General features: G+C 41.6%; 1 protein-coding gene across 8 annotated transcripts in view; it reads left to right on the plus strand.

Moving 5' to 3' along the window:
* Positions 1 to 12,059, plus strand: part of KIF24 (kinesin family member 24) — an 80,712-nt gene that overhangs the window by 33,440 nt on the left and 35,213 nt on the right. For 5 of the 8 annotated variants that reach the window (XM_055293865.2, XM_055293864.2, XM_055293867.2 and 2 more), the window contains 2 exons: positions 1,776 to 1,873; positions 8,505 to 8,720. In XM_055293865.2, coding sequence (XP_055149840.1) covers positions 1,776 to 1,873; positions 8,505 to 8,720 — 314 coding nt within the window. Of the gene's footprint in view, positions 1 to 1,772; positions 1,874 to 7,837; positions 7,885 to 8,504; positions 8,721 to 12,059 lie in introns of those variants that run through there. The other 3 variants (XM_063609036.1, XM_063609035.1, XM_055293871.2) reach the window with 3 other exon arrangements.

The raw sequence follows: 12,059 nt of genomic DNA on the forward strand, positions 1-12,059 counted from the left end.
TTTTCTCCCCAGCTCCCCATCTCTAGTCAGTTATCAAATTTCTTCTGTATCCATCTCTTTATTTCCATGGTTGTCAAATAATTTAGATGCTTTTTACCTCACCACTGAATTACTAGTGTCTCTGTTCTCAAACCATTCATAGTGTGAAGCCAGATTAATCTTCCAGTAAAGACTGAAATCATCCTTCTTGCCTATAAAGTTAGTTTTTCATTGTTTCCCCACTATTTATTGAATTAAATATGAGCATTCTGCCCCCCAGTTAAGACTGGTGTCCCAAGACCCCTACAACACAGTCCTAACTCATTATTCTAGTATTCTGTCTCTCTCTCTCTCTTTTTTTTTTTTTCTTTTTTTTTTTGAGATGGAGTTTTGCTCTTGTTGCCTAGGCTGGAGTGCAATGGTGCAATCTCAGCTCACTGCAACCTCTGCCTCCCGGGTTCCAGCGATTTTCCTGCCTCAGCCTCCCAAGTAGCTGGGATTATAGGCGCCCACCACCACGCCTGGCTGATTTTTTGTAATTTAAGTAGAGATGGGTTTCACCGTGTTGGCCAGGCTGGTCTCAAACTCCTGACCTCAGGTGATCCACCCGCCTCGGCCTCCCAAAGTGCTGAGATTACAGGTGTGGAGCCACTGTGCCCGGCCTCTGTTTCACTTCTCTACTTACTGTGATACTGTATTTCAATCACATTGAATCCTAAACATTAATTAATTAAAGTTAATTCCTTGTGCTTTTATGCTTTGACTCTGTTCATACTTTCCCTGTGCCTGGAATACCTTCCCCCCTTCCATCACTCCCTTTCAAATTCCTCTTCTTCCCCCGTGGTCCATTCTCAGTATAGTCTTTTTCATAATCAGAGAGAATATGTTTTCCTTTGAAATCGACACGTGCTTTATCTTAAGATTCTTCTACCTTCCGGTCATTTGCATACTTGTGTAGATTAACATTTTTAGGAGGTAAGATAGGGAAATGCTAGGGTAATGTCTATATCCTTGGGCACCTTCAAGTGCCTACTGCAATGTATGTGCTACCAGCTGAGCAATAAATATTTATGGAATTAAAAGTTAAGCTGTGTAACCTACAGAATTGAGATCTTCCCCTAGAATTGCTCCAAAATTCTTTTTTTTTTTGAAATGGAATCTTACTCTGTCACTCAGGCTGGAGTGCAGCGGTGCCATCTCGGCTCACTGCAAGCTCCACTTCCCAGGTTCAGGCCATTCTCCTGCCTCTGCCTCCCGAGTAGCTGGGATTACAGGCACCCGCCACCACGCCTGGCTAATTTTTTGTATTTTTAGTAGAGACGGGGTTTCACTGTGTTATCCAGGATGGTCTCGATCTCCTGACCTTGTGATCTGCCGGCCTCGGCCTCCCAAAATGTTGGGATTACAGGCGTGAGCCACCGCGCCAGATCACAAATTCCTCCAAAATTCTAAATATACTAGCTCTAGTTGGAATACGAGGATAATCCCCATAGAATTCACTTTCTCTCCTAGACCTAAGGAGGATTGGCTCACTCTTGTGTTTATCAATTTACTTCTCTTAAGAGAAAACAAAAATTGTGTGCCTTAGTTTTTACCTTGTAAGAACATGTCTACAGAGATCTCAAGTAAGAGGAGGCCCTGTCATTTAATAGTGATTGCTTATTTACCTCTAAGTTTGATATGGTCAGTTACTGTTACTTAAAGACATATTTTGGCATTTATCATCTGTTAACTAGAATAGTGATTAAGAAAATCCAGAATGTGTCTCTTTCTATAAAATCAAATTTATTTTTCAGCATGTTTTTTATTTTGATGAAGTCTTTGGTGAGGCGTGCACCAATCGGGATGTATACATGAAGACTACTCACCCACTTATTCAGCATATTTTCAATGGGTACGATAATGATTATTTGCTTTTCTTGCTTTTTATTTTCAATTTTCCATTAGGCCATATTTCTTTATAAACATCACATGCTTTTCAGTGCTTTTGACTTAAACATGAATTTGTGTTTTGAGCTAATAAATTTAGATTCTTCTGAAACCAAGGATTTAGAAATTTGCAGTAAAATTTCCTCTTACACTGATGATATTATTTCTCTGTCTAGTGGAAAAATATATTGTGATAGATAGTGAAAGGGTGTTAAAAAAAAAAAAAAGAAAAATTAAGCTGTTAACAATATAATCCCATCAAAGTCCTCGGAAGAAAAAGATTCAAGTGGTTGGAGTTAGTCTGAACTTCGATGATAGGAATTGTGTATTCTGGCTATAGTTTAGTTAATTTTTTCTTTGGAATCAGATAGATAAGTGAATATCACTTATCAATTTTTCATAGATGTATTTTTTTTTTTTTTGAAATGGAGTCTCGCTCTGTCGCCCAGGCTGGAGTGCAGTGGCGTGATCTCAGCTCACTGCAAGCTCCGCCTCCCACGTTCACGCCATTCTCCTGCCTCATCCTGCCTCAGCCTCCCGAGTAGCTGGGACTGCAGGCGCCCGCCACCAGGCCCGGCTAATTTTTTTGTATTTTTAGTAGAGATGGGGTTTCACCTTGTTAGCCAGGATGGTCTCCATCTCCTTACCTCGTGATCAGCCCGCCTCGGCCTCCCAAAGTACTGGGATTACAGGCGTGAGCCACCGTGCCCGGCCTCATAGATGTTTTTTTTTGAGACGGAGTCTCACTCTATCGCCCAGGCTGGAGTGCAGTGGCGCGACCTCAGCTCACTGCAAGCTCTGCCTCCCGGGCTCACGCCATTCTCCTGCCTCAGCCTCCTGAGTAGCTGGGACTACAGGCACCACCACCATGCCCGGCTAATTCTTTGTATTTTTAATAGAGACGGGGTTTCACTGTGTTAGTCAGGATGGTCTCGATCTCCTGACCTCGTGATCCGCCTGCCTCGGCCTCCCAAAGTGCTGGGATTACAGGTATGAGTCACCGCGCCTGGCCAGATGTATTTTCAAATTATTATTCACACTTAATAAACATTGAACGGGACAGGAATGATAGTAAGGGCCTCTGTTGCGTAAGTATTTAAAATATAGGCATGGGCCACATGTGGTGGCTTGCATCTGTAATCCAAGCACTTTGGGAGGCCAAAACAGGTGGATAGCTTGAGCCCAAGAGTTTGAGACCAGGCTGGGCAACATAAGGAGACCCTATCTCCACACACACCAAAAAATATTTATTTTACTTTATTTTATGTTTTTGAGACAGGGTCTCACTCTGTCACCCAGGCCAAAGTGCAGTGGTGCAATCTCGGCTCACTGCAACTTCTGCCTCTCGGGTTCAAGCAATCCTCCCACCTCAGCCTCCTCAGTAGCTGGGACTGCAGGCGCCTGCCACCACACCCAGCTAATATTTTTGTATTTTTTTTAGAGATGGGGTTTTGCCATGTTACCCAGGCTAGTCTTGAATTTCTGGGCTCAAGCAATCCTCCTGCTTCAGTCTCCCAAAGTGCTAGGATTATAGGTGTGAGCCACCATGCCTGGCCTATAAAAAGTTTTTTTAAAAATTAGCCAGGCATGGTGATGTGCACCTGTGGTCCCAGCTACTTGGGAGGCTGAGGTGGGAGGATTGCTTGAGCCCAGGAGGTCAAGGCTGCAGGAGCTGTGGTCATGCACTGCACTCCAGCCTGGGCAACAGAGCAAGACACCGCCTCTGTCTGTCTGTCTGTCTGTCTGTCTATCCATCCATCCAGTCCACCTACCTATCTATCTACCTACCTATCTAATCCACCTACCTAGCTATCTACCTACCTATCTATTAAAATTGTAGGCATGTATGATAGAAAATGCCAAGTAGCTTGCTAGTGTTGCTGATTCCAGAGAATTTTGACTGTTTTTTCAAATAACTTTTTCAAAGGGATAATTTACATACAATAAGATGCACAGATCTTAAGTATTCACATTTGATGAGTTTTGATAGTTTTATATATGTGAGTAACAAATATCTGTAACAAGACATGGAACATTTTCATCACCCCAGAAAGTTCTCTTGCGTCCCTATTTAGTTAATCCTCCGCCCTCACCCCCAGGTCTTAGGTAATCACTGACTTACTTTCTGTCAGTATAGATTAGTTTTATCTGTTCTACAGTATCATAGAGATAGAATCATTATACTTATATGCTTAACATAATGTTTGTTTAGCATAATGGTGTTTTATATTAGTACATGTTGTTACATGTATCTGTGGTTTTCATTGCTGAGTAATATTCCCTTCTATGAAATTATCACACTTTGTTTTGTCTATTCTGTTGACAGACATTTGCATTGTTTCTGGCTTTGGACTTTATGAATAAAGTATGAACATTCTTTTTTTTTTTTTTTTTTTTTTTGAGACAAGAGTTTCACTCTTGTTGCCCAGGCTGCAGTGCAATGGTGCGATCTCAGCTCACCGCAACCTCTGCCTCCCGGGTTCATGTGATTCTCCTGCCTCAGCCTCCCAAGTAGCTGGGATTGTAATCCCACGCCCGGCTAATTTTTTATTTTTTAGTAGAGATGGGGTTTCTCCATGATGGCCAGAACATACTTGTATACTTTTTTTTATGAGCATGTTTTCAATTTACTTTGGGTAAAAACCTAGAAATGGAATTGCTGGCTCATAGGATAGGTTTATATTTATAAGAAAGTGTCAGTCGGGCACAGTGGTTCACGCTTGTAATTTCACACTGTGGGAGGCCGAGATGGGAGAATCATTTGAGCCAGGAGTTCAAGACCAGCCTGGGCAACATAGTGAGACCCTATCTCTAAAAAAATTTTTTTTAATTAGCCGGGTGTGATGACACATGCCTGTATTCCCAGCTACTTGGAAGGTTGTTGCTTGAGCCCAAGAGATCAAGGCTGCAATAATCTGTGATCACTACACTCCAGCCTGAGCAACAGAGCAAGACCCTGTCTCAAAGAAGATAAAAAAAGGGAAAATGTCAAGCAACTTTTCAAAGTGTACCATTTTATACTCCCAACAGTAACATGAGAATTGTAGTTCTGCAATATCTGATATTGTCAGGCTTTCTTATTTTAGCCAATCTAATGGGTATTAAATAATCTCATTGTAGGTTTAATTTGAGTTTCTCCAATGCCTAATGATACTGAGCTTCTTTTCATGTTCTTTTTTTTGAGACGGAGTCTCGCAGCCCAGGCTGGAGTGCAGTGGCACGATCTCGGCTCACTGCAAGCTTCGCCTCCTGGGTTCACGCCATTTTCCTGCCTCAGCCTCCCGAGTAGCTGGGACTACAGGGGCCCGCCACCATGCCCAGCTAATTTTTTCTATTTTTTAGTAGAGACGGGGTTTCACTGTGTTAGCCAGGATGTTCTCGATCTCCTGACCTCGTGATTTGCCCACCTCGGCCTCCCAAAGTGCTGGGATTACAGGCCTGAGCCACCGCTTCTGGCCTTTTTTTGTTTTGTTTTGTTTTTTGTTTTTTTTTTTTGTTTTTTTTTGAGATAGAGTCTCACTGACACTCAGGCTGGAGTGTAGTGGTGCGATCTCAGCTCACTGCAACTTCCGCCTCCCGGGCTCAGGCTATTCTCGTGCCTCAGCCACCCTAGTAGCTGGGATTGTAGGTGTGTGCCATCACACCTGGCTAATTTTTGTATTTTTAGTAGAGATAGGGTCTTGCCATGTTGACCAGGCTGATCTCGAACTCCTGGCCTCAAGTGATCCGCCTGCCTCGCCTCCCAAAGTGCTGGGATTGCAAGTGTGAGCCACCATGCCTGGCCCTTTTCATGTCCTTACTGACCATTTGGATATCCTCATTTGCCCATTTTTTTGTGCTTTGTTGTTTTGTAAAAGCTATTTAATTTTTTAAATTTTATGAGCAGGCTAAAAATGTGAAATATCTCTTAGGTTTAATTTCTTAGTAAGGGCACCAAATCTAGGGAATGCTTTTTGAGGAGTAAGTTTCTAACATAAGTTAGAATTTGAATGTTAAGACTTTGGTAATAACAAGAGTTGTAAGTTAAGTGTATCCACTCTTTAAAGTATAATAAGGTTTTTCACTCCTGTATTATTGCTTTTTGAAAAAGCTCATCCCTAAACTGTTCAGAAAGTAAAGTAGATATTATTCTTTCCTCTTACTCTGCTGGATCTTCCTTAGTGTGTTCAAATTTCTCTCCTGTAATTCATTTCCTGACTCCGCCTCTGCCAGTATTTATAGTACCTACACTGCTGGGAGCCAGGGTTCAAAAGGCAAAGAGTAGCTGGTCTCTGCTCCAAGCAGCTTACATCTAATTAACTCCTATGTCTTGATTCTCACATTTCCATGGTTCCCTTGCTTTTGTCATTTTACTCTTTCTTTGTTTTCTACCTGGCTTCAAATCATTTTCTGTGTACTCATCTCTCTGCCCACCTCCAGCCTCCCCCTATCCCTGTCCATGCTATAAATCAAAGAAAATGACCCAGGCAAGTCTCAATCATTGTAGATTTATTTGCCAAAGTTAAGAATGTGTGCCTAGGAGACAGGTCTATACCTTTCTCCAAAGACGATTTTGAGGGCTTCAGTATTTAAAGGGTAAGATCTGAGAGCAAATAAAAGGGGAAAAAATAATAAAAAGAAAAGGAAAAAAAATTTACAGGGGAAAGGGTGAATATTGGAGGAAGAGAAATATGTTTTAAATGTTTCAATAGATACAAAACAGTTGCATCCTTTCGAGGCTTTAATCAGTCTTTCACTGAATACTCAATTTTCATATTGGGGATTGGAGAAGACAGTTCTTCATGCATTCACCTGTCCCAGTGAACTGCATTTTACATTAGATAATGTAGACAACAATAGGGCAGAGGAAGCATCAAATATGCATTTATTTCAGGTGAGCAGAGGGATGACTTTGAGCTCTGTCCTATGTCCTCCACCTGTGAAGATAAGCTATCAATTGACATTGCCAGGGTGAAATTCAACACAACTGTTTTAAGGTAAAGGTCATGGGCCTACCAGGAATTTCCTAGTGGGCAAAATGTGAGGGAGATATGTAGCTTTTTATCTTTGTAGCCATCTTATTTAGGAACCAGATGGGAGGCAGGTTTGCGGGACCCATTTCCCAGCTTGACTTTTCCATTTGGCTAAGTGAGTTCGGGGTCCTGAGATTTATTTTCCTGTCACAATGCATAGACTTTTTTTTTTTTTTTTTTTTTTTTTTTTTGCTGCAAGCAGCTATTTTTATCATTAATCCACCAGATTCATGTTTAAGAGTCTGCAACAGCTCTAAGATTATGTTCATTCTCTACTTAGCACTGCGTGGGTGAATCCCACAACACTCAGATAATTTTGGTCTCCAACTCCTCGTAAAACATACTGTGATTGATACGCTGGTCTCCCAACTCCATTCTCCACCTCTTATTCTGCAATTCTTCGCACTCATAAAGGGTGTGTACGCACACATGTACCCACATACAAGAGCAATGATTCTCACTTAGAATCATAGGGCATCACAACTGGAAGGGATCTTAGAAACCAATCTACTACTACTTAGAAACTAATCTACTGATAAAAGTGAAAACTGAGGCACAGAGAAAAGTGAGGGGACTTGCCTAAGGTCATATGGTTAGTTAATGGTAGGGCAGAAACCAGAGCCCAGGCTTTTTTTTTCCCCTGAAGATTTGGTATGCCTGCTGCCATCTTTACTACTGTGGCCTCTGTTCACACCATTCCTATTCCACAGTGGAAGCTCTCTGCTTTTCAGCTTCTGCCTTCAAGGCCCAGCCCAATTCCTACTCTTGTGAGTCCTTCCTCAAATACTTTGCTTACATCGATTTCCCCTTTATCTAAACTTCCTTAGTTATGAGTGGTCACTACCATCTTGCTTATCACGTGATCTCCTATTATTTCTCGTATTTAATTCTCTATTCTTTCACTAAATTTTTTTCAGATTAATAGTAGATCATCTCTAGGATCCTCTAAAGCACCTAGCATGAGGTAGGAACTCAGCAAATGCTTATTGGCTAAGTGGTTTCTTTAAAGCCCTTGTTTCTTTATCTTCTAGAGTTGTTTCTCTTACTGGTTCTGTAAGAAAACTACTATAAGAAAACTCAGGCTGGTCATGGTGGCTCACGTCTGTAATCCCAGCACTTTGAGTGGCTGAGGTGGGCGGATCATTTGAGGTCAGGAGTTTGAGACACTTGGCCAACATGGTGAAACCCCATCTCTACTAAAAATACAAAAATTAGCCCAGTATGGTGGCACACACCTGTACTTCCAGCTACTCAGGAGGCTGAGGCAGGAGAATCATTTGAACCCGGGAGACAGAGTTTGCAGTGAGCTGAGATCACACCACTGCACTCCAGCCTGGGTGACAGTGAGACTCCATTTCAAAAAACAAAAAAAAAAAGGAAAACTTGTGTAGTGGTTTGAGGATTTTTTTTCCTCTTCCTGTGTTCTTGTAATGTGAAGTCCTCTTCTCCTTAAAGGTTTATGTGTTTATAGCTGAATTTTCTCTAGGATTCTATGTTTGCATTTGACCTTTGTCATTAAAAATCTATGGGTAAATTAATACTTCTCTTAATATGCATAAGTAATGCAAATTATCCTTTCCCCAGAGGCAATGCCACTTGCTTTGCTTATGGACAGACAGGTGCTGGAAAGACCTACACCATGATAGGAACTCGTGAGAACCCAGGATTGTATGCTCTAGCTGCCAAAGATATCTTCAGGCAACTAGAAGTGTCCCAGCCAAGAAAGCACCTCTTTGTGTGGATCAGCTTCTATGAAATTTACTGTGGACAGCTTTATGACCTCCTAAATAGAAGAAAAAGGTACTGAATATGAGTGGGAAGAGATAAATCTGTTCATTGCTGTTTTAAGCCAGAGTCCCGGAGAATCACTGAATCATGGGCTTTAATGAGATGCTTTGGTACATTAGTGCCCTTTTGTGAAATGAGGCTCCTGCATCAGATACATATTTTCTAGCTGTCAATTCAGCTATAGGAAAATGTAAATTAGCTTTTCATTAATATTTTTTTAAGTATTCAATATTCTAATGTCTATCAAAAGACTTTCCCTTTTATTTTGGTCTATGAAGAAGGTCATAATTTCAGGAAGTCAGGAAATCAACATGTGCTTAAACCCCTTCCTGTTCTTTTGACCTATTATTATACTGGAAAAACTATAAATAATGTTTTCTACTTTCTCTTGTTTTTCCTCTAAATAATCTTAGGGTAAACACCATGATAGTTTTCTGAAATCAGTAAGAAGAAAAGAAAATCTTCTCTTTAGAGTTTTAACCCTTGTTAGGCTTAAACTATTGCTCTCACAACATAATATAGCAATTTAGAAATGTATTCAGTAACTCTACTTTTAAACACCTATTATATTTTTCTTGCATGAAGTTTTGTTTAGGTTGAAACAGATGACTTAAACTGAGTAGGAGGCAAAAGAAGTTGTGGAGGAAATGGGAGAATAGAGGTTAGAGGGAATGGGGGAGGTGGAAGGATTAAAGGTTGTCATAACAGAATTAACCAGATTTGAGACGTTGGAGGAGTGAATTGAGGCTGAGCCTCCTGGAAGACTAGGGAAACCTAATCAGCTTGAGACTAGCCCCGCAACAAAGGTATCTAAGCCTCTATGGAGCTGTCCAAAAGGATGCACAAGCTTTGCGTGCTCCAAACAAGCAATGGAGTGGGGAGTGGGGAGCAGTTCCAGTTCAACAGGGAGACCATGATAGGGCAGGCCCCCATTGTAGAGGGTCACGAGGGTACTGAGTAGCATAACTGGAGAAGCCAGCGAGTGGGCTTAGGCAGGTCTCTCTCCTATAGACTATTCCAGTGAAAAGAGGACCTTCAGATCTGCCACTTGAGATGGTATAGGTGTTCCGAGTTCAGTCCTGACAAAACAACTGTGAAATAAAAGAGGGTGCTACTCTGGGGATGCTTGAGGAGGAGTTGCCTTTTTTACCTCTTTGGTGTTGACGTCTCGAATTAGCTCAATCACAGCTTCTCCATCAAGCTCCAATGCCCTCATTAGGCGCCCTTTCCAGTCAGAATGCCCACTTCCCTTAAAGAAGAATTGCCATAGAATAAAAGCCATTGTGCTGTGTGTGTGTGAGTGTGTGTGTGTTGTTTGGGTGAAGGGAGGTTAAGATATCTAGCTCTTTCTGAACGCATTTCTTTAATGAATTGCCCAGATTATTTTATTGCCCTGTATATTTGCATTCCTCAGTTGTAGCAGGGGAATAGGCATATATTAACTCTAGGGTTTGATGCTTCTCTGAGGCTCACTAGGGAAGACCTATGCTTATTCTACAAGTGTCATGGCCTGTGGGGTTCATGTATATATATATATCCATTTAATTGTCTAATATCTATTTCCTACCTTTCTGGGGCTTCTGAAATGTTCTGGTCCATTGATGGCACCCTTTCCTGTTTATCCTGTTATGCTTTACCCTGTTGATTTTTTTTTTTCTTTTTCTGAGGCAAGGTATTGCTCTGTCGCCCAGGCTGGAGTACAGTGGTGCCACCACAGCTCACTGCAGCCTCATCCTCCTGGGCTGAAGTGATCCTCCCATCCCAGCCTCCCAGGTAACTGGGACTACAGGTACATGCTACCATGCCCTGCTAATTTTTATTTTTTGTAGACACAGAGTCTCCCTATGTTACTTACCCAGGCTGTTCTCAAGCTCCTGGGCTCAAACAATCCTCCTCTCTAGGCCTCCCAAAGTGTTAGGGTTACAGGTTTCAGCCACTGTGCCTGACCAATTTTTTAATAAGATTTATTTTCTATAATAGTGGGGCTTTGACAAGGGTAGACAAAAGTATGTATGTTCAGTCTGCCACTTAAACTGGAAAACAAAGCTTAAGGATCTTAAAATTAGTTCCTAGAAGTAGAAGATAAATTGTTTTTATACCCTTGCATAAAAACTGAAGTACGTTTTAGGCTGCCCATGAGGAATCTTTCTGGGGTAGGCTCAGAGATTAAGGCCTGGGAAATATGCCCAGGAATGACAGCAGGGCTCTAAAAGTTAGATCTTCCTTTTTTTTTTTTTTTTTTTTTTAGACAGAGATGGGCTCTCGCTACATTATGCAGGCTGTAACGTAGTGACTATTCACAGGCGCGATCATAGCGTACTACAGCCTCAAACTCCTGAGCTCAAGCAATCCTCCTGCCTCAGCCTTCTGAATAGCTGGGACTACAGACACACACCACTGCATCCAACAGCTAGATTCTTTTACTCCAGAAGGCTGACTGTTTTAATAGATTTGTTTTCAGAGAGACGATGGGCGTTGGTGAGGCTGTTTCCCTCCAATCCTTCTGTAGAGATCTGGAAAATTGGGATGAAGCATAGACTGAGAAAAAAATTATTTTTGAGAAAATAATTCTTGTATTTTAAATTATGAAGTGGAATTCCGTTCTTAACCCTAATCAGTATCTTATTAAGAGGGAAAAATAATCTTAGAGTCTTTGATAGATTCAACATATGCCTCTGAGTGGATCTGGTTTAATGATGATGGTAGACCATAACCATTTATTACCTTGAACGCAGACCTAAGGCATTCAGATGCAGCCCAGCTCTTCCTTGCTCCCTTATAAGATGTATCAGGACTCTTTACACATTGCAAATAAAAGGAAACCCCATGTATACTAGCTTAAGCATTTAGGGAAATCATTGGCTCAAATAACTGGAAAGCTTAGAGGACAGTCGGGCTTCAGCATTGGTTTACTCCAGCAGCTCAGGGATGCAATAAGGACCCAGTTTATTTGCATCTCTTCATTCTGTCTTCTGTGTTATTAGTTTCATCCTGAAGCCAACTCTCTTTGTAGATACAAAATGGCTTCCACTGCTCCCAGGGCCACAGGGCCATATGTTTCACATCCAGGGACAAAGGGAGAGCATCACTTCACCAGGCATCTAACAACCAGAGACCAGGACTTTATTTTGATTGGACCAGCAGAGATCCCATATCCACCTCTTAGCAAATCACAGTGTAGCCAGGTGTACATCATCCACTGATTAGCATAGTTTAGATATGTGCTCATTCTTTTAATTGTAGCCAGAGTTGTTGATTTATTTTACAACAATCAACAACCACCCCTGAATTGGCTGAGGTCAGGAGGGTGGGGTTGGGAGGAATATAAGCATCCATCCCACTCAACCAGAA

The sequence above is a fragment of the Symphalangus syndactylus genome, chromosome 9 (assembly GCF_028878055.3).
Source record: "Symphalangus syndactylus isolate Jambi chromosome 9, NHGRI_mSymSyn1-v2.1_pri, whole genome shotgun sequence".
NCBI classification, from domain to species: domain Eukaryota; kingdom Metazoa; phylum Chordata; class Mammalia; order Primates; family Hylobatidae; genus Symphalangus; species Symphalangus syndactylus.